The 20,261-nt window shown below is 56.3% G+C and overlaps 1 protein-coding gene across 8 annotated transcripts; it reads left to right on the top strand.

The window, feature by feature from the left end:
- Nucleotides 1-142: 142 nt before the first annotated feature.
- ZBTB21 (zinc finger and BTB domain containing 21) lies at nt 143-18,426 on the top strand. Of its 8 annotated transcripts, XM_032355896.1 has the most exons (4): nt 143-267; nt 10,732-11,079; nt 11,192-12,765; nt 13,366-18,426. In XM_032355896.1, exons 3-4 carry the CDS (start codon nt 11,205-11,207, stop codon nt 14,358-14,360), a joined length of 2,556 nt encoding a protein of 851 aa, XP_032211787.1. In that variant the 5' UTR covers nt 143-267; nt 10,732-11,079; nt 11,192-11,204; the 3' UTR covers nt 14,361-18,426. The 8 variants fall into 8 exon arrangements, with proteins under 8 accessions (XP_032211787.1, XP_032211731.1, XP_032211778.1 ...); XM_032355840.1 differs by having other exon boundaries at nt 11,192-18,426; XM_032355867.1 differs by lacking the exon at nt 143-267 and adding an exon at nt 1,145-2,118 and having other exon boundaries at nt 11,192-18,426.
- The last annotated feature ends 1,835 nt before the right edge of the window (nt 18,427-20,261 follow it).

Here is a 20,261-nt window from a genome sequence, read left to right as displayed (position 1 = left end):
AGGACGCGGACGCCGGCGGCGGTCCCGTCAGGCCCGCCCTCGCCCGCCCCCGGCGCGGCGCCCCGCCCTCTCCCCGCCCCCCGGACGGCCGGCGCCCAATCACAGCGCCGCGCACGTGACGAGCGCTGCCTGCGATGACCTCATCCCTGGTGTGGGATGACGTCAAATTCAAGATGGATGGAATCACAGCGGCAGCGGCGGCTGCGGCGCGCGCGAGCCGAGTGTGAGCGGAAAGGGGCCCGGCGTCTGCCTCGGGGCTGGAGACCGGTGAGTAACTGTCACGCCCCTCGCCCTAGGAGAACTGCGGGGCCCCGTGGGAGGCCACAGTCTCCTCGCAAAACGCGGCCTTTCCTGACGTAACTCTGAGGTGATTTCTCTCCTCTTTTTTCTCTCCACCAGCGGGTTGCGGGCTCCGAGCGCTTCTGCGCGTGCGCGCGGTCCGGGCTCTCACCGAGCATGCCCCAGGCTCCCACGTCGCCGATTGTGCCTTCACACTGCGCATGCTCCTTGCCCGCACTTGGCCTCGCCCTCGCCAGTGCGCACGCTCCGTCGCCGGCTGGTCTTCCCTCGCCCGGCCAGGTGCCCCCCTGGGCGGGACGCCGCGACCTCGGCGCGAGCGTGTGCGCCGGGCGGTTGGGACGCCTTCCGGCCGGGGCGCGTGCTCCGGTCCGCTGCGGGGCGTGGGGGCGCGCCGGCGACGGGGTGGGGTGTGCGGAAGCTGGGTGGCAGCGGGGACCCCGCACCTGCCGCCGCCTGCGCCCCGTCGCCCCTCGGTCCCGCCCCGCGGCCGCCGGCCAAACCCGGCCGCAGCCCACGTTGACTTCGCGGCCCCGCCCCCGCCCGCCTCCGCGCCGGCCCCTTGCCGGACGCGTGGCCCCGCAGCGCGCCCCTTTCCCTGCGGAGCCCCCGGGGGCCCCGGCGCTCGGACTCCCCGCCGCGGGCCGCGGGCCTCGGTGCGGGGCTGTGGCCGGCTCCCCACTGAGAGTCTGCGGCCGCGGGCGCTGGGGAGGGGGTGGGTGGGGCCCCGCGGTTCTGGGTACCCCCGCGCAGGGACCTCCGACGGCGGGAGCCCCGGGGGTTCCTGGGCCGCGGCCCGGGGAGGCCCCTCGGCCCCAGCGCTGCGCCCCGGCCGCGCCGCCCCGCCAGCCTGGGGCTGCGAGCTTGGAGAATGCCGCTGGAGCGGCACGTGGACGCCCGGTGCTTTCGGGGACCGGCCGTCCCTCGCGATCGCCGCAGGGCGGGCCCGGGGCGCAGAGGTCCATCCGCCCCCGCTCGGTGCAGCATCCCGGGGTCCTTCCGTGCGGCGGCCGGCCGCGCTGCGCGCTGCGGGCATCAGAGGGCATCGGCGGGTCACAGTGGTCCCGCAGTGCTCACAGTGAGCGCCGGGAGCCATCAGCCGGCCGCCTGCGCGCGGGGCTCGCGGGGCACAGCGGGCTCATCGACCTGGGGCCTCTCATTGACAGTCACTCGTAAATCCGTTCTGCTCGTCCACCTCTAGTGTCCAGTTGTCATTACTTCCAAATTTAAGTCCTCCCGCATACGGTGCTGGAAAGAAGGTGGAAATTTGGGGTGTTGGTGTGCTTAGTCATTCGCTCCGGTAACACGAGTCACTGCACGTGGGGTGAGGGGATCAGCCCAGACTTCGGGGAACCTAGCAGAGTTTGCGGCAGGCGATGCTGGGTGTGTAACCGGAGAGCGTTCTTGGGAGTCTCGGGGTGAGCAGGAGGTGACGGAAGGGACTTCTGGTTGTCCCCAGACCCAACACAGATGAGGGGAGCTGGTTCACAGCCGAGGTTTGCCAGGCTGTGCTGACGGGCTAGAGAGGAAAGAGGTTTCCGGTTTGGGGGAGCTGGTGGTTGGCACCACACCTAACCAAATAAGGAATGTGTGAGGACAGCAGATGTGGGTGCGGGCGAGGGAAGCGGGCCCAAGTGCTGCCCTGGGCCTGTGGCGTTGGCTGGGATGGAGGTGCTCAGCGGGCCCCTGCGGGCCCAGGGAGACTGGGAAGCAGAGGTGCAGATGTGGGCGTCGCCGTCCAGCCGACCTGCCAGCCCCAGGAGCTCCTGCAGAAGGCAGAGCTGCCGCCTGAGCTCCCTCACAGACGCCGCGGCCGGGAAGGTGAGCAGGTGCAGGGCTTGAACCGTGAGCTCCTCCTTTCTCTCCTGACCCAGCAGATACTTGCAGGCCCGTGCCAAGCACCGGGGACACACAGGAAAGTAAGCGCGCTTCCTTTCGAGGGCTGTCACGAGGGAGGTCGACGGAAAAGCAGGTCACTCAAAATAGTTGTGCCGTTCCTGCAGACGGGTGGCTGGAGCACTGTGCTGGTTCACCCAGGACTGAGCCATTGGCTGGGGGCGCCACAGGGGGAGCTTTGCAGGGACAGTGACCTTGGAGCTGGCTCTTCCTGGAGAAGTTGGCCAGAAGAAGGTAGGAGAGGCATGTTAGGTGCTGGACGTGGTGTACAGGCTTGTGGGGGGGGGGGGGAGACGGCAGCGAGTGTCCATCGAGGGTGGAAAGATGCGATGACCAGACTGTGAAGAGGCGGGTACGCTGGTCTGCGGAGTTCGGATTTTGTCCAGGAAGTAATAGAAAAGTCAGTGTCGTGTTCGAAAGGCAGTGATGGGGCCAACGTTCCTTAGCAGAAGCAAATGGAAGGCCTCATCTCCACTCCTGCATTTAGGATCATCAGACGACAGAAAAGTCAACGATTTTGTATCGTGCAAGATGCAGTGGGGGACCATGGGAGGACTGTCAGGAGACGTTAAGGAGATTCTTCGTCCTCACGCAGCCGGCAGCTCCGCTGGGGGACAAACCACAGATTCCCACGTCATGGGAGCGGGCCTGGCTGCGGCACCGGCGTTGGAAGGTGCTGGCTCGTTGCTAACTGAAGGGGTCCCGCCACATCTCTTGGCTAGCCAGGGCTCCCAGAGCGGTGCCCCAGATTGGCGGGCTTACTGGAAACGTATTCGCTCCCGGTTCTGGAGCCCAGACGTCCAGGGCCAGGCGTGGGCCCGGTCGGCTTCTCCTGCGGCCTGTCACGGCTCGTAGAGGACCATCTTCCCTGTCGTCCTGTGCTTGGCCCTCTGTGTGCTGGTGTCCTCCTCTCCCATGGTAGGGACACCAGTCAGATTCAGGCACACCCTCAAGTCCTCATTAAAAGCAATGATGCCTTTAAAGATTCTGTCTAAATATGCTTGTTTTTTTTTTAAGATTTTATTTGACATAGAGACAGCACATGCCTGTGCATGAGTGGGGAGAGGGGCAGAGGGAGAGGGAGAAGCAGGCTCCCTGCTGAGCAGGGAACCCAGTGTGGGGCTCCATCCCAGGACCCCGAAATCATGACCCCAGCCAAAGGCAGACGCTTAGCTGACTGAGCCGCCCAGGCGCCCCTAAATACTCTTGCATTCTGACATGCCAGGGAAGGGGGGTGGTTAGGGCTTCAGCCTGTGATGCGGTGTGGAGAGGGGGACACACAGTCCAGCCCATGGCAGAAGGCTTACTGGAGGGACTGGACTTGAGCTGAGCTTTGAAGGATGATCAGCGTTCAGCTGAGTGGAGCGCTGGAGAGTGGTAGATGAGGCCTCAGACATTGAAGATACGGTCGTGGGAGCAGCAGGACACTCGGGTTGTGTCCCAGAGACGCAGCATCTGAAGCAGGAAGTCGTCGCGAGGGACTAAAGAAGGGAAAGAAAATTTATCGTTTGTGGGTTTTTTTTTTTTTTTAAGATTTTATTTATTTATTTGACAGATCACAAGCAGGCAGAGAGGCAGGCAGAGAGAGAGAGGTGGAAGCAGGCTCCCCGCTGAGCAGAGAGCCCCACACGGGGTTCGATCCCAGGACCCTGAGATCATGACCTGAGCAGAAGGCAGAGGCTCTAACCCACTGAGCCCCCCCAGGCAGGCTGGGAAAGAAACTTTAAATAGTAGTTTGTGACCAGATTCATAGAAGTGTGGCATCTATGGTTTTAAATTTTTGCATTTTAACCTAACAGAGAACCATGTTTTCATTATTTCTTTTTGACGCAGCTCTTAGTGCTCAGCTAAACTATCACATCGAGGCATTTCCTAAGCATTCTCTCCAAACCCCTAGTTTCTAGGCAGTTACAGCACCCTGTGTATTTTCATTATAGTACGGCCTGAAGTTACCTTTGTCATTTCTCTTGTTCATTATCTCATTTACCCCACTAGAATTGGGGGGCCTTGTCTGTTTTGTGCGTCCCGTATTTCAGGCTTGTCTAGCCAAGCCTTGCACATAATAAGAGCTCAATAAATGAGGTGAATTCATAGGTATTCCCTAGCGTGTACGTCCAGTGGGTGCTTGGAACTTTGTTTAGGAAGGCTTGTCCCGCAGCAGGATTGAAAGGATGGACTTGGAGAGCGTGGCAGGAAGAATGAGTAACACTTGGAAAGGTGTCGGTTAGGGTCCTCTAATAACAAGAACAGAAACAGTCTAACTTGAACAGAGCAAGGAGTTTATGACCGAGACAGAAGGCTGCTCCTGAGGTTTAAGGAAAAGCTAGAGAATTGGGCCAGGAAGTACGGAAACCAAGGTAACTGGCAGGAGTCAGCATGGCGGGCACCGGCCGGCTGCATTCTCAGACCCGTCTTCCGGGGAGAAAGTTTGTGGTCTGTGTGGCTTTGGTTGTGTGCCTGCCCCTAAGCTAGGACAGCGCAGCTCATCGGACGTCCTCCCGGGATACGGGTGGGTCCTCCAGAGCCAAACGAGAGAGGCGGCGCTGCGAGTCCAGGTGCCCGTGGCGGGCCGGAGCTATGTCACAACAGAGCACACCTGAAACTGAAGCCAGCCCCTCAGGAGAGGCTGAACACGGGGTGACGCGGGACCCAAGAGGCTGACACTCCTGCCCCAGGGGGATACGAGTGAGGAAGGCTGGCTTCAAAATCTGAGAAGCCTTAGACGATGTCTGCGTTGTCCCCAAGTGAGTGGTCAGACCTGACTTAGAGCAGCGCTTCTTGTCTCCTTCGAATAACGAAATCGGGGGAGCGTCAGGCCTGCATCCAGATGTGAGGGTTCGGGGGATCGGTGTGCGTGTGCTCCAAAGTCACGTGGGCGCTTTGTTTCCGACGAGGTGTTGGCTTTGTGACGAGCTCCCCCTGTGCGGTGTGTAACGGCTGGGGCTGTCAGCACCGTCCAGCATTCCCAGGGACGGCGTGTGTGGAGCTCGGGTTTAGGCTCACGTTCTGGATGTAAGCAGACGTTTTCCTGTGGAAGTGGTGCCAAGGGTTTTCTGGGCCGGTCTTGGAGCAAGTTGGACTCACAGTGTGCCTTAGCTCTGACACCGGCCTGAGTTTTACTCTCCAAAGCTTGAAAGTCAGTTTGACGTCATCTTGGCCCCTTCCCATCTCCCTTCCCGGGCCCCTCACGTACCTCCCGGTGCCCTTTTTATCCCAGTGCTTAAATGTGCTTCGTTTTTTCCTGCACATGTCGCCAGAATGCTCTGTATTCCTAAACTGTCTACCTTCCCTCCAGCCCCTAAAAAATCTTAGTTCCTTGATGTAACATTGGTGTAAAGAGGAAATTATTTGCATTCAATTAATTTCTATTAAGATACGAATCCCTGCTTCTCTTGGCATTTAGTACCTGAGGAATTTAATATATAGTAAATTGGTATAAAATAATTCTGGTATAAAATTGGTATAAAATAATTTTTTGTGGTTCAGTGGCAAAGGGCTTTGTGGCTGTGCTGGGGAGTTGGAACTGGGGGCCCGTGTGAGCATTTAGTAGGATTTTCCAAGCCCTGGTGCCATCGGCTGTGTTTCTGAGAGGGATCTCTAGTAGGAGTGGAAGAATGGACCTTCGCTGTTGCGGGAGTCCGGGGAGCGGGGAGTCCCAAATCTTCCCTGCTGTCCCCACTGCGCACTCCCCTCCACCCGGCCACAGTCACTGCTTCCCGACGTCCGTGTGCTCGGGGCATCGTCTGTATCCATCATCCTGTTCGATTTTGGTGTCTCCGTCCTGCCGCGGCAGCGTGTGCGGCTGGACGGCCGGCGGTCAGCCTGCTCCCTCCTGTCCCGTCACTAGCATCTCTTACGACTGATAACACCCGGGACCATAAACCTTCAGGAGAGCAAGGACGGAACGTGCGCCCGCCGCGTGGGAGGCGCCGCGGACAGAGCTGCCGGACGCTGCGTGTCTCGCTCCCCGTGAAAGTCCTGTGTGGCGAGTAGGGTTCGCCCAGGGGACAGGCTGAGGAGCTACGACTCGGAGGGATCGAGTGATCTTACCAGGGTGCGCACCAGGGAGCAGAGCCAGGACCGGAGACAGACACCGATTTGAAGGTCTTGTCCGTGGAGCTGTGAGGTCTGTGAGTTGCTGACCGTAAAGATTCCCATTTTGAAACTTCAGGAAACAGCACGAGATGGGAAGGGTTCAGGCCGAGCCTGGGGAGGTCTGTGTGTACGGGGATGCGGGCGGCCGCACGCCGGCCCGGTGTCAGTCTGGCTTTCCCGGGGGGTTTCCGCTGAGCTCTTTCTGTCCACCGTCAACGGCTCTCCGGCCCGCGTGTCACCCACTTTCCTCTTCAGAGCGCCGGGGGCTCTCACTATGACTGCAGCGACAGCAGGGACTCTGCCCGATGAGTCAAGTGGAGATGAGCAATGGAAAAGGAGTGGGGGGCGGACTCGGGGGCACCATGCACTTCGGGTGAGGGCGGCTCGGCGTGCGGTGTGCGGACTCGTGCAAGTCCGAGGTCCCGGTAGTCCTCGTTAAAACAGGTGAGAAACGGGGGTTTCTTGAGCCGGTTCCCCGCAGCCGCGGCCCCTGGCCTGAATTTTGCTTCGCCGCTCACCTTCGATGGGACCTTGAGCAAGTCACTTGACCCTCTGGCCCCGGGTGTCTCATCTCTGTCGTGATCCTGGTGCGTGCCTGCAAGGGTGGCCGGAGCTCTCAGTGCGGGGCTGAGGATGGCAGCGGCGGTGTGTGGTCGAGGAGGCGCCCGCAGGGCCGCGGCTGCCAGGTGGCAGTTGGCGCCCGGCCAAGCCACGGGTGCCACTGTGGCATCGCCCGCACTCACGTGTCCGGAGTGTGATGGGCGTGACCCCTCTCCGGGCAGGCCGTCTCACTGAGGACTCTGAGTGGAGGGTGAGCCGAAGGAGTCGCCTTACACGGTTTTCAGGGACAGTTACGACTTCCCATGCAGCCCACCTGTGACTGACTGGTTTTCCCCAATTCCCAAATGTCTTCATTCAAAGACTATGGGAGCCCGTGGTTGAAGGGACTAGAAGCAGTGATTCAGAACACAAGCAGGGGTCACAGGAGCTTGAGGAAGGCAGGAGGAGGAGCTTCTCTGAAGCGTTGTTCGGGCACACGGCAGGAGGCTGCGGGCGACACGTGCGGTCGCGTGTGCTCCGTGTCCAGGGACGCGGCGGTCCTCATGGTGTCGTCCTCACACACCTCCTTCACCCGCGCTTGTGCTTTCAGGTGTCCTGTGTGTCTTCGTTTGGAGTCCCCCAAGAGCCAACCCCGAGCCACGGGTTCAGAGTCGGTGTTCATCTGCGAGATGATCCCGGGAAGCACAGGATAGGTGGCAGGGAGAGAAGCAAGAAGGGGGACCCGTCGAGAGTACGTTATCCAGGGGCGCCTGGGTGGCTCAGTGGGTTAAAGCCTCTGCCTTCAGCTCAGGTCATGATCCCAGGGTCCTGGGATCGAGTCCCGCATCGGGCTCTCTGCTCAGCAGGGAGCCTGCTTCCTCCTCTCTCTGCCTGCCTCTCTGCCTACTTGTGATCTCTCGCTGTCAAATAAATAAGTAAAATCTTTAGGAAGAAAAAAAAAAAGAGTACGTTATCGAGCCAGGTGCCTGCTCACATTTAGACACCAAACCGAATTCCTGAAAGAGAGCTGAACCAGTTACCCCCCGAGCTTCATGTCCAGTAAGGACACCCTTCCAGCGGTTCCAGTACAATTCTTAGAGGTGTCGTTAATGCTTCACCTTACCCACTCAGGTCAGTCCATTAGACACCCAGATAACTGCCTTGGCCTCCCCTGCCACCTCGGTCCAGGCACCACCGGGTCATTGTTGATGACTGGATTGTTGCTGTAGACTCCTAGCTGGTCTGGGCCACAGTCCTGTCTCAGCTGCCGTGTTGCTGCAGGCTCCTAGCTGGTCTCCCAGCTTCCGCCGTCCCATGCCTGCTAGGATCCATTCTCAGCATCGGAGCTAGAGTGATCCTTTAGAAACATAGTTCGGGTCCTTGTCATTTTCCTGCCAGAATCTTCCAGCGACTGCCCATTTCACCTGTGGTGGAGAGCTCGGTTTTCCTGTGCTCACTCAGCCCCGCAGCGTCTTAGCCGCTCCCTGCTCCAGCCCTGCCCTGACCAGCTCTTCCCTCCGCGTGCAGTGCTTGTCCCTTGGGATTTTCGTGGCCCCCTTGCCTTCTCCAGACCTTCTTGAGTGGCATTTTGTTGAATGAGCGAATAGATGTGTGACTTGCGAAGTTCTGGTACAGTTTGTAGTGTGTCTTCAGTGTAAATCCCGTGTTCCCGTTTGCGCCTCCCCAGAGCATCCTGCGGTAGCTGCGGCTCTCCCTGTTTGCGGTGGGCGACACCGAGGTGGGCTAGCCCGCAGCGCTGACGTCACAACCCTCTTGACCCCGGCTCATGGGGGGGAGTAGGAGCACGGTGTGCGCGCTTGTGCGTGTGGACCTGAGCACGTGTGACTGGGACTGACATTTTCCACTCCGTCCTAGTCAGTTTATGATGTTAATTGCTAGTTTCTAATCACTAAACTTTTAAGAGACCCTTTTTGAAAAATACTTGTCCGTGCTATTAACGCTCCATCTGTGGCTTTTTCCTGTGGCAGCATCTGAACTGGGTTTCTCATGGCAGTTAGCGCTCTAAACAGCATGTGGTGCGCAGCCGAGCTGTAAATGGGGCCTCACAAGTTGTTTGCTTCTCTGCTGGCCTCTGGGAGAGATGATCGGGCGAGCATAAGTAAACGCGATCCTGGAGACATGTAGCAGGGTTGAGGGGAAGTTAAAATGGCTAACGGGAAAGGAAGGACAAAGCTCTCTATCAAGCAGCGGCAAACAGAGGAATTAAAATTTGGCGCTGCTCTGAAGCCAGCTCAGGTCGGAATGAGCAGAAACTCCGTGCGCTCTGACCAAGGCGTCTGCTTGGGGACATTGTCCCTGATTGTGGTTGTGTCTCGGAGCCCATTAAATTCAGTCAGCGCCATAGTGGGGGAGTCAGAAGAGCAGGAGAGAAGTTCGTGCACCATGCTTGGTCGTTACAGGCCCATGGCCCAGCACACGCTTCTTCGTGGGCTCTTCGGAAGAGTCCGCGTGCTGGCGGACCAGCAGAGGCTGAGCCTTTGAAACCAGAGAACTTGCCTGTGTCCTGGGTGCCGAGGTTGGTACATGTACAGCCTGCCCTCCAGAGAATGAGAAACCTGCCACCAGCAGACCTGGTTACTTTGAATCCATTCAAAAATAAATGCCGTAGCTATTTTATTTTACTACTTTTTTAGAGCAGGGAGAGCCAGAGGGATAGAGAGGGAATCTCAGGCAAGCTCCACGCCCAGTGCAGAGCGGGACCCGGGGCTCGATCCCACGACGCTGAATCTCAGGCAGGCTCCACGCCCAGTGCAGAGCGGGACCCGGGGCTCGATCCCACGACGCTGAATCTCAGGCAGGCTCCACGCCCAGTGCAGAGCGGGACCCGGGGCTCGATCCCACGACGCTGAATCTCAGGCAGGCTCCACGCCCAGTGCAGAGCGGGACCCGGGGCTCGATCCCACGACGCTGAATCTCAGGCAGGCTCCACGCCCAGTGCAGAGCGGGACCCGGGGCTCGATCCCACGACGCTGAATCTCAGGCAGGCTCCACGCCCAGTGCAGAGCGGGACCCGGGGCTCGATCCCACGACGCTGAATCTCAGGCAGGCTCCACGCCCAGTGCAGAGCGGGACCCGGGGCTCGATCCCACGACACTGAATCTCAGGCAGGCTCCACGCCCAGTGCAGAGCGGGACCCGGGGCTCGATCCCACGACACTGAATCTCAGGCAGGCTCCACGCCCAGTGCAGAGCGGGACCCAGGGCTCGATCCCACGACACTGAGATCGTGACCAGAGCCAAAATCACGAATTGGATGCTCAACTGACTGAGCCCCCCAGTGCCCCTAATCGCCGTAACTGTTTTAAAGAAGACACCACAGTCAAAGCAGAGATGAGGTGTTCCGAGTGAAGGGTCGGCTTTGGAGAGTCTGCGATTGTCTCTATGGAAAATGGCTTTCCCTTTGTTGAGAGCCTGGGTGGCATTAATAGGGGCCTTTTTCTTTGATACCGAATTAAATGTTTGCCTTGTACGAGATGTTGGCCCAGCCAGCCTTTGCACCAAGGCTAAAGGAGGGCACAGTCACCCCACCCGTTTCGTGCGAGAGGCCTGGCGCACAGGGGGAAGGCGGCAGCCTCTCACCCCGGCGCCTGTGCCCGGGCCTGCACCGTCCACCAGGCCTTCCCGGCTCACCTTTAGACTGGAAGAGAATGACAGTGACCTCTCATTTCAGACCCTTAATTTGCAAGGAGCAGTAATTGTGTTTAGATCGGGACACAGTTTCCTCTGTGCTGTCGCGGAAAACGGGAACTGGTCAGAGAACAGCACTCGGGGCGGCAGGGTTAGCCTGAGAAAGCAGCCAGGCTCTCCGGTGTTGAACATTCTGATCTTGGCTAAACCCTGTGATGTGTGAGTGATCTGTAAGTGAAATTCTTTCTCTTTCCAGATTCTTCCGTGTTTTTAAAGGTCTGGTGAGACGACCCCCCCTGCAACCCAGGGGTCCCAGTTCACATGGTGGATAAGTGCCTCCCGCGATAAGACTGACTTCCTTTCAGAATCCCGGCCTTAACAGCTCTGGCTCTTCGTGCTTCCTCTCCGGAGAGAAAGGGCTAGAACCAAGCCTCAAGCAGATGGGACCCCTAATGTGCAGACCTCTCCTTGCAAACCGTGCTTCTGCCCAGCCGCCGAGGCCCGGCAGCCCCCCGCTGGTATGAGAGCACCGGAGCCGCTCAGCCAGTGACCGGCGCGCCCTGCAAGCGCCGAGCCCCCTGCGGCCGCTCCTCGTGCTGTCCAAGTAAGCCCGTTCGCCCGTGGGAGCGCCGCTGGGGTCCCGCCGTGGAGGAGCGCCCCGTCCCGCTGAGAGCTCTGGCTGTGTTTCCCCAGTAACCGTGCGCTTTGTGTTGCAGGTGGGCGCCCGCGATGGAGGGGCTGCTGCACTACATCAACCCGGCCCACGCCATCTCCCTGCTGAGCGCCCTCAACGAGGAGCGCCTCAAGGGGCAGCTGTGCGACGTGCTCCTGATCGTGGGCGACCAGAAGTTCCGAGCGCACAAAAACGTCCTGGCCGCCAGCAGCGAGTACTTCCAGACGTTATTCACCAGCAAGGACAGCGAGTCCCAGACCGTCTTCCAGCTGGACTTCTGCGAGCCGGACGCTTTCGATAACGTCCTGAACTACATTTACTCCTCGTCCCTGTTCGTCGAGAAGAGCAGTCTGGCGGCCGTGCAGGAGCTCGGCTACAGCCTCGGGATTTCCTTCCTGACCAACATCGTCTCCAGAACCCCTCAGGCCCCCTTTCCGACGTGTCCCAACAGGAAGAAAGTACTCCTCGAGGATGATGAAAGCAGTTCGCAGAAGAGAAGCGTCATCGTCTGCCAGAGTCGAAACGAAGCCCAGGGCAAAACTGGGAGTCAGAACCAGCCCGACCTAAGCCACACGGCCCGGCCCTCCCCAAGCACCGCCATCAAGACTGGCCCCGGTAAGCCCCACGTCCCCAAACCGGCCGAGCCGCTGCCCGGCTCGCCGCTGGCCGAGAAGGGCTGGCCAAGAGACGGCTCTGTGGGCTTCGCGAAGGCGGCGGAGCGCGCGGGGCCTCTGGAGGACCCCGGCAGAGGCGGGCTGGGGACGCGGAGCGCGCCGCTGTCTTCCAGGCCCCCGCAGGACAGGGAGGCCGCGGACGATAAACTCCCCAAAGGCAAAGCCATCGAGCTGGCTCTGAAGAGACCGCGGCCGCCGGTGTTGTCCCTCGGAAGCGCGTCGGAGACCCCCTATGTGCTGAAGGAGACGCACAAAGGAGGGGGTCCAGGCGAAGACAGGAACCTGCTGTACTACTCCAAGCTGGGGCTGGTGGTCCCGTCCGGCGGCGCAGGGCCTGGGAAGCCCAGCATCGACAGGAGCGGCCCGCTCGTCAAGAGTCTGCTCCGACGCTCGTTGTCCATGGACAGCCAGGTGCCCGTCTACTCGCCCGCCATAGAGCTCAAGTCTTCCCAGGGGCCCTCTTCTGGGGCGGGCGAGGTGCCGGGGAGTGTGTTCTGTGCCCTGTCTCAGAAGTCGTCTCTGAAGGAGTGCGGGGAGAAGGCGGCCGTCGACGAGCGGAGCCCCGCGCCCCAGCCGCACCGCCTCAGGTCCTTCAGCGCCTCGCAGTCCACGGACAGGGAGGGCGAGCCGGCCGTGACCGAGGTCCGCATCAAGACGGAGCCCCGCAGCCCGCTGTCCGACCCCTCTGACATCATCCGCGTCACCGTGGGAGACCCGGCCGCTGCCGCCAGGGACCTCTCCCTGAAAACCGAAGACGACCAGAAGGACATGAGCAGGCTCCCGGCAAAAAGAAGGTTCCAGGCGGACCGGAGGCTGCCGCTGAAGAAGGTGAGGGAGGCGGAGCACGGGTCTCCGGCGTCCGAAGACAGCTTCGAGGAGGCCTCCAGCCCCCCGCTCCCCGATGCAGAGTTTCCAGATTCTGACTTGAACAAAGATGAATTCGGTGAGTTGGAGGGAACAAGACCCAACAAAAAATTTAAGTGCAAACATTGCCTTAAGATCTTTAGATCAACGGCGGGTCTTCACCGGCACGTTAACATGTACCATAACCCAGAGAAGCCCTACGCTTGCGACATCTGTCACAAGCGGTTTCACACCAACTTCAAAGTGTGGACACACTGTCAGACCCAGCACGGCATAGTGAAGAACCCATCACCGGCCTCTAGTTCACATGCCGTTTTGGATGAGAAATTCCAAAGGAAGCTGATTGACATAGTGCGAGAGAGAGAGATTAAGAAGGCCCTGATCATTAAGCTGAGGCGCAGCAAGCCTGGCTTTCAGGGCCAGAGTAGCTCCCAGGCCCAGGCCATCAAGAGGAACCTGCGGTCGCGAGCCAAAGGAGCGTACGTCTGTTCGTACTGCGGAAAAGCCTACCGCTTCCTCTCGCAGTTCAAGCAGCACATAAAAATGCACCCGGGAGAGAAGCCCGTTGGCGTCGGTAGGGCCGCCAAGCCCAGAGAGCACGTCTCTCTCGAGAGGCCGGTAGAGAACAAGGAGGTTTACCAGTGCCGCCTCTGTAATGCTAAGCTCTCTTCTCTTCTAGAGCAAGGAAACCACGAGCGCTTGTGCAGGAACGCCACCGTTTGCCCCTACTGCAGCCTTAGGTTTTTCTCGCCCGAGCTGAAGCAGGAGCACGAGGGCAGGTGTGAGTACAAGAAGCTGACGTGCCTCGAGTGCATGCGCACCTTCAAGTCCTCCTTCAGCATCTGGCGGCACCAGGTCGAGGTCCATAACCAGAACACCATGGCGCCGGCCGAGAACTTCTCCTTACCCGTCCTGGAGCACAACGGGGATGCGACGTCCGCCGCCAGGCCCCCGGCGCAGCCCGAGCCCCACAGGGCCAACCACGCGGTCACTGCCAAAGACGACAACACCTTCAGCGACTGCTCGGAGCAGGTGAACTTCGACTCGGAGGACTCCTCCTGTCTGCCCGAAGACCTCAGCCTCTCCAAGCAGCTCAAGATCCACGTCAAGGAGGAGCCCGCCGAGGAGGCCGAGGAGGAGGCCCCCGAGGCCCGCGCCGCCCCCAAGGACGCCGGCTCCAGCAAGGACGCCAGCCTGTGGCCCTGCGAGAAGTGCGGCAAGACGTTCACGGCGCACAAGCAGCTGGAGCGGCACCAGGAGCTGCTGTGCTCCGTGAAGCCCTTCATCTGCCACGTGTGCAACAAAGCCTTCCGCACCAACTTCCGGCTCTGGAGCCACTTCCAGTCGCACATGTCTCAGGCCACGGAGGACTCGGCGCATAAGGACTCGGAGGCTTGCCCCGTGCCCACAAACTCTCCGTCCCCACCCCCGCTGCCCCCGCCTCCGCCGCTGCCCAAGATCCAGCCCCTGGAGCCCGACAGCCCCACGGGTGTGGCCGAAAACCCCGCGCCCGCCGCAGAGAAACTGTTTGTGCCCCAGGAGTCCGACACGCTCTTCTACCACGCGCCCCCCCTTTCTGCGATCACCTTTAAGAGACAGTTCATGTGTAAACTGTGCCACAGGACATTCAAGACGGCTTTCAGCCTCTGGAGTCACGAACAAAGCCACAACTGAAAGGCCGGCCCTTCTCACCTGTCGCGGAAGGGGCGGTGGTCTCCAGAGTGCGACCTTAATTGGAAATGTGCATCAGAAGCGAGATATTTTTCAAAAGAGAATAATAAAGCTTGGAAATTGTTACGCTTGAATAGAAGTTGGAGGTAAATTGATACTAATTAGTGATGATGTCCTCACTCAGCCTAGGAAGACTAAAATCTGTCGTGCGTCGGGCGTTTCCGTCACGGGATGATTGGACTTCATTCCTGTTGAAACTTGACTGATTTCACTTGTTTGCATGGTTCCTCATTCCACGGTGTCAGTATAATCTTCTCCCGGAGGTGGTCTTGGTTTTTTACCGATTCACAGTCAGTGAAATACGGTTCAAGTATTTCTTTTGATTCTGTCAGACGCCTAAGTTCTAGTTCAATCTCGGCCACGTTCCGAAGGCCACGGCGTGTCGGGAGCAAGTGAGTATAGTTGGCGGCCTCCAGTTAGATCTTAGGGTACTTTAGCAATAAAACAATGATAAGCCTCAACTTTATTAATAAGTTATCCTGACACTTGATAACAATAAATATTTGGTATTTTGTGGTCCTGTAAAAAAATTTTTTGTATGAAAACAGTGAGAAATTTAAATCAGCAATAGGAATATTTAGATTTTTACAAAGTAACAAAAGCTTGCTCTTGGGTCATTTACCATAACTCATGATGGAAGATTTGGGAAATGAACACGTGAGGGTTTCTGGGAGGCCTCCAAGCCCGTTAACTAAAGCTTCTGTGGCGACAGGCGTGGTCATCGCGACCACTGTGCCATGAGCACGGGCCTCTGGTCTCAGCTCTGACCGGCGCTGGAAGGGCTGGCGGGTTCGGTCTCCTCCGGTTCGTGCTGTCACCAGTGGGGACATCTGAGTGCGTCGGGGGCAGACAAGAAAGGTAGTATGAGGCACGCACTCCTTTTGAGTTGAATTGTGTTAGCGGAATAGTGAAGGTTGGGACATACGCTTAGGTACCTTGGTCCCACGCCCCCAGTCCGGACATCTGCTGTGAGTCCCGAGTCAGCACGGAATCCCCGAGATGGGCCCCGGGGGAAAACCCCACGCAGGGTCTCCACGCGCTCTCGACCAGTGTTCGTAGTGTTCCATTTCCTGCCTCCGTTTCTGTTAGGATTTGTTGGAGTTCGCTGGGGTGAGATGTCCTTAGTGCGGCCGTCCTGCTCCGAGTCACTGCTTTAGCGTTTCGTAAATCTGTGTCAAAGCACTATCGAGGGTCCAAAATGAGTTTCGCTACCTATTTCGGCCCATAGGGTGTGGGCTGCCGTTTTTTTTCTAGTTTGTATAAGTTGTAATTAAAAGGCGCTTGTAGGCGTTACGCAGAGCTCAGCGGGTATTTCTAAAGGGAAGACTCTTTCACTGGTACAGGCGAGGGGTTAGGTATGAGCAAGGGGAGATACTGTTCAGACCGCAAAATCTTCCCAAGCCAGTACTATATGGATGAAGGCTCCCAAGTTTATTAAGTTCTTTTTTTTTGCAAGCTCTTCTCTCAAAAAAAAAAAAAAAAAAAAAAAAAAAAAAATTACTGTGACTAAGAAATAATTTACTGAGTACTTCAGTGTGTACCGCTGTAGCAGAAAAGAGCTCCGTCCTGCTCTGTCTTGTCCCCCACATCCCGCGCCAGCGGTAGGAAAGACTCTCTCAACTTCTGATCGAGACGCAAGCATTTTCATAAAATGCTGACTGGCTTTGCAGATCAGAGAAATCGCATGTGAAATTTTGCCTTTTGTTGTTTTCATGTGAAAACTATGACAAGTCACAAAATATCTGAGTGGCCCCTTCCTAATTTTGTTCTTACCTAAATTTGCTGGAGAAAGGAAAAAACGAAGCTGCAGTAACTACTTATTGCCCTCTTCATATTTTCTTGAAGAAATCTATGCATTTTAAAGATGAAACTAAAGCGTGTGATGTTTCAAGAAACATCTAGGTGGCTTATTGTTCATTGACTTAATTCCCTGCATAATGTGCTGTTTTCTTACTCTGAACACCTTGCCAGCTGTCACTTCTTCGAAAAGACAGTCTCCCTCAGAGTAGTCCTTGCTTCTGGCCGTCAGACCGTGTGCGGTAATTCCACGGCACACGTGATCTGGGCATTGTAAATCCAGTATCCCAGGACTTGAACCTTTATGCTACGTTTTTGAAGATTTTTTAATAATGTTAATCAGTAAAAGAAAAATATTTTTGATCTAAATACAGGCTCAGCTTATCTGTTAGATTTTGAAAATTGCCAGTGTTTTGTCTCGTTCGTTTCACGTTTTTGTCTAGGCAAGGAGCGTTAAGATTTCAAATAAAATTTTGAACCAAAAACATTTATAATGCAGTTCTGGTTTTTCTATTACTTTTTTTACTCTACCTTCAAAGCGTCAGGCTGAAAGAGTTTATTTTGGTGGTCAATAAAGAAAATAGGCTTCCACTCATGTAACTATTTTAAAAGTTTGGAAGTAAAATAATGAAAGACACGCATCGCTCCGTTTAAAAATGTTTATCTCACACAGCGGGCAGACCCTCGGTCTGTGAGACAGGTTGGTCTTTCATTGTTAGGACTCCGGCTTGTAAAGGTATTCTCGAAAATGTTTTTTTCTGATTAGAATTAATTTTTGAAAATGTAGAAAATCTCGTTATTCCTTGTAAGTATTCAGGCTGCCTTTTTTTACGCAGTTATGGAAAAGAATGTAAGATGTTTTAATATATTCTTTGTTAATCTGAGAACTTGCTATTGAATCATTTTCTTCGTGTGGGAGAGGGGAAGAGGAAAAACCTAAAACACCTTTTTATCTAAGTCAGCAATGGAGATTACAAATAGTGTGCATTTTTTATAGTAATATTTCAACTTTAACAGAATATTCACCTTTAAAACTAGTTATGGCTAGTGTGCATTTATTGTTTTATCAAAATCTCTAAGAATTCAACCATGATGTCACTTTTGCATCTGGGGGGCAGGTGTGTGGTTCTCGGTTTTCCGTTCTGGAGCGGATCCCTAACAGCCTTTTAGAAAACACGCTCCAGTTCCTGTCCATCAGGAGTGGACTTCCCCACGCACGCACCGCTGGTGCTGACGACGGGAGAAACTGTACGACCAGAATAAAAGTGCCCTTCTGTGGAGGCAGGGGGTGTCTTCCTCTGCAGGCCAGTGGCCCGTCCAGGGGAGGGAGACAGGAGAATCCTCGTGTGTGTGTGTGTGTGTGTGTGTGTGTGTGTGTGTGTGTGTGTGTGTGTGTGTCTGTGTACAACCAGAATCCAGAACCATAGGAATTAAAGGCATTTGAATTTTCTCACCACAAAAAATTAAATGTCATACATAGCAGGTTTCTTGATAATTGCACTAATTCATATTGGGATTTTACAAGTCCATTTTGTTGATTTCTGATTCCTCATAGATGTTTTTTGTAGTAATTGTGAAAAGTTATTTAAATAGTGCTAGTACATTTAATAAGTTCTTTAACACTGGCTTTTTTTTTTTTTAAGTTTTAAAAAAAAAAAATAGGGTTTTCTTTTGCGGCTTTAGCACTTTAAGAAGTTTTATGTTCCCATCATGGTTAACGTGCTTGTTCAGCGCTTCTCTGCGTGTTCGCTTCCGCGTGGCGGGGGACACTGGCTGGTCGCGTTTACGTTCCGGAGGCGGGGGCGTGGGTCGGTGTCAGGGTTTTCAGGAATTCCAAGAGACCGTTGTTTGGGAACCAAAGCATTTTACTGTAAATCTTGAAAATAATTGAACTGAGTGCTCTCTAGTCATTTATTAGTGCTGTGGTCAAATTTTCCACAAAGTTACACTTGGTTAATGTTAATTTTCAACTGGGGATAATTTCTTACTGACATTAATCCAATACCTTAAAACTTTTCATTGAGTAACACTTACTATTAAACAAATGTGGTTATAAACAGATTGTGTATATTTTGTTGTCAGATGCGTTTGCAGACTAAATCATTGTTTGGTTTTATTTAGGAATGAGCTTTGGGGAACTGAAAACTCCTGGTCCGATAGGATTTCTATCTAACGTTAAACCATTGCTTATTTGTATCCAATTCTGTTGTCCGTTTCCTTTGCTTACATCCTGACTACGAATGATTGGAGTCAATAAATTTGTACTGTACTTTGTTTGGAGTCGTGTCTCATTGCTGTGTTCGGACGTTGGCAGCCACGGGGAGTAGCGTGTGCACTTCTGGGAATACAGAGGGGGCCGCTGTGGGGGGATCTGGGGAGTAGCCCCTGAGCCGGGTGAGGTGCTGTGTCCCAGTGCGTCCAGCTTGCTTAGATAACCGGGTTTGCGCTCACAGGTCGGTCGCCCGGCCGCCACAGGTAGGTGATCTCTAGAACCTCACGTAAGCGACGACCTCACCCACCCACCTCTTGCTTTACTGGTCACATTAGTTTGAAAACAGTCGTGGGGCCACCAAACGGGGTTAATTACCCCACAGTGACGCTTCAGCATAGCAATTGATAATCTAGTTTTATTGCCTGATTTTCACGGCTTCCAGGTCACCCTGACCAGCCCTTTCCGTGATCCCGGGGCAGATGGCTTCTGTGGTGCTCGCCTTCCCGGGTTCGGAGAGCCAAGCCGCAGCCATCTCTAGTGACCACCACCAGGCTGACCGCAGGCAGGGAAGGGGCTGGTCTCGGGCTCTCTTCCTCACCTGACCCCCTAGACCCATCTTGGGGGCCTCTGGCTAACGATTCTGTGATCGCACGGCACCCCAACAAAAAATACGATCTTGTTATAATCCGTGCGACCTGTTACCCTGATGGCCACCACACGCTGTTTTGTTGAAAATGTTCCCTGGGCCCTTTCCATTGTAGTAATTGCAGCCTCTTCATGGGCCTGTCGCGGTCCCGTGGCGTCCTCCCCAGTCTTAGGCACACACTCAGGACCGTAAACGGCCGTGGTGGTCAAGTCGCGTCTCCAGTACGTGATGCGTTTCCCGGCCAGAGGCTCCCTCGGCTCCGCTGAGCCCGTCAGCTCCACGAGCTGGGACGGTTGAGCAGCAGGAATTCCTCATCCCCGGCGGGTGTCTGGAGGGCGAGCCTCCCCGAGCTGTCCCAGGAGAGCTTTAAAACCTGGGTGCCCTGTGACGGGCCATCAGCCCCCATCCTCCAAGGTAGGGTCCCCTGGCCAGTGCATCGTCCCCACCCCTGCATTCTGCCCGGCGGGATGTCTTTGCTCCCATCGACGCGGGCTAGATCATTTCCAGGACACTCTTCCGACCCCTGTCCACCTGCTCCTCACCCCAGCTCTGTTCCCACAAAACCCCAAAGAGCCCTGTCAGCCTGTCGCCACCTTCTGGCCTGCGCAGATGTGTTCTAGAGCAGGGCTCTTGTCACCTCGGCGCTTCCAGGGCCCGGCAGGGGGAAGGCGGTGTGTGGTGAGTCTCAGAAAAACCGTGAAGAAAAAACCTTGCCGGACGCAGCAGCCAGCCAGCAACCAGCCGCTCCTTCTCGGCTAACACTGGAAGAACCTTGCCGAGTCTCTGCCTGTACCCCAGACCCCGATTCAGCTGCTCAGAGACCCAGAGCGTATTTTAATTTTTTAAACCGTTCTCAGTAAGCCCGGGGAAGAACGGAGGTGTTCAGATGGCTCAGATGGAAGAGCCCCTCGCCTGTTGCAAATACAGCACACGCGGCTGTCCTTGTTCCGGGGGTGTGGCAGGCGGCGTGTGTCCCTGGCCCCGCCACAGCGCCCATTAGGTCACCCTGTGGTGGGGGATTGTCCGGATAAACTCAGGCGCCAACCTCAGAGCCCCGAGGGCTGTGACCAGCGACTGCCGGTGGGTCGTGGTACTGCCGGCACGTGTCTATGCAGCTGTTGGTAAACCAGGAGCAGCCCCGTTTTCCTCTCGCGTGGTGTCACCGCCCCCCGTGCTCAGACAGCCCAGT

This window comes from Mustela erminea, chromosome 1 (genome assembly GCF_009829155.1).
Source record: "Mustela erminea isolate mMusErm1 chromosome 1, mMusErm1.Pri, whole genome shotgun sequence".
NCBI classification, from domain to species: domain Eukaryota; kingdom Metazoa; phylum Chordata; class Mammalia; order Carnivora; family Mustelidae; genus Mustela; species Mustela erminea.
This window is presented reverse-complemented; position numbering and strand designations above follow the sequence as displayed.

Bases quoted from the DNA above. Each gene is read 5' to 3' on its own strand.
- ZBTB21 (XM_032355887.1), top strand. From the start codon at position 11,205: ATGGAGGGGCTGCTGCACTACATCAACCCGGCCCACGCCATCTCCCTG.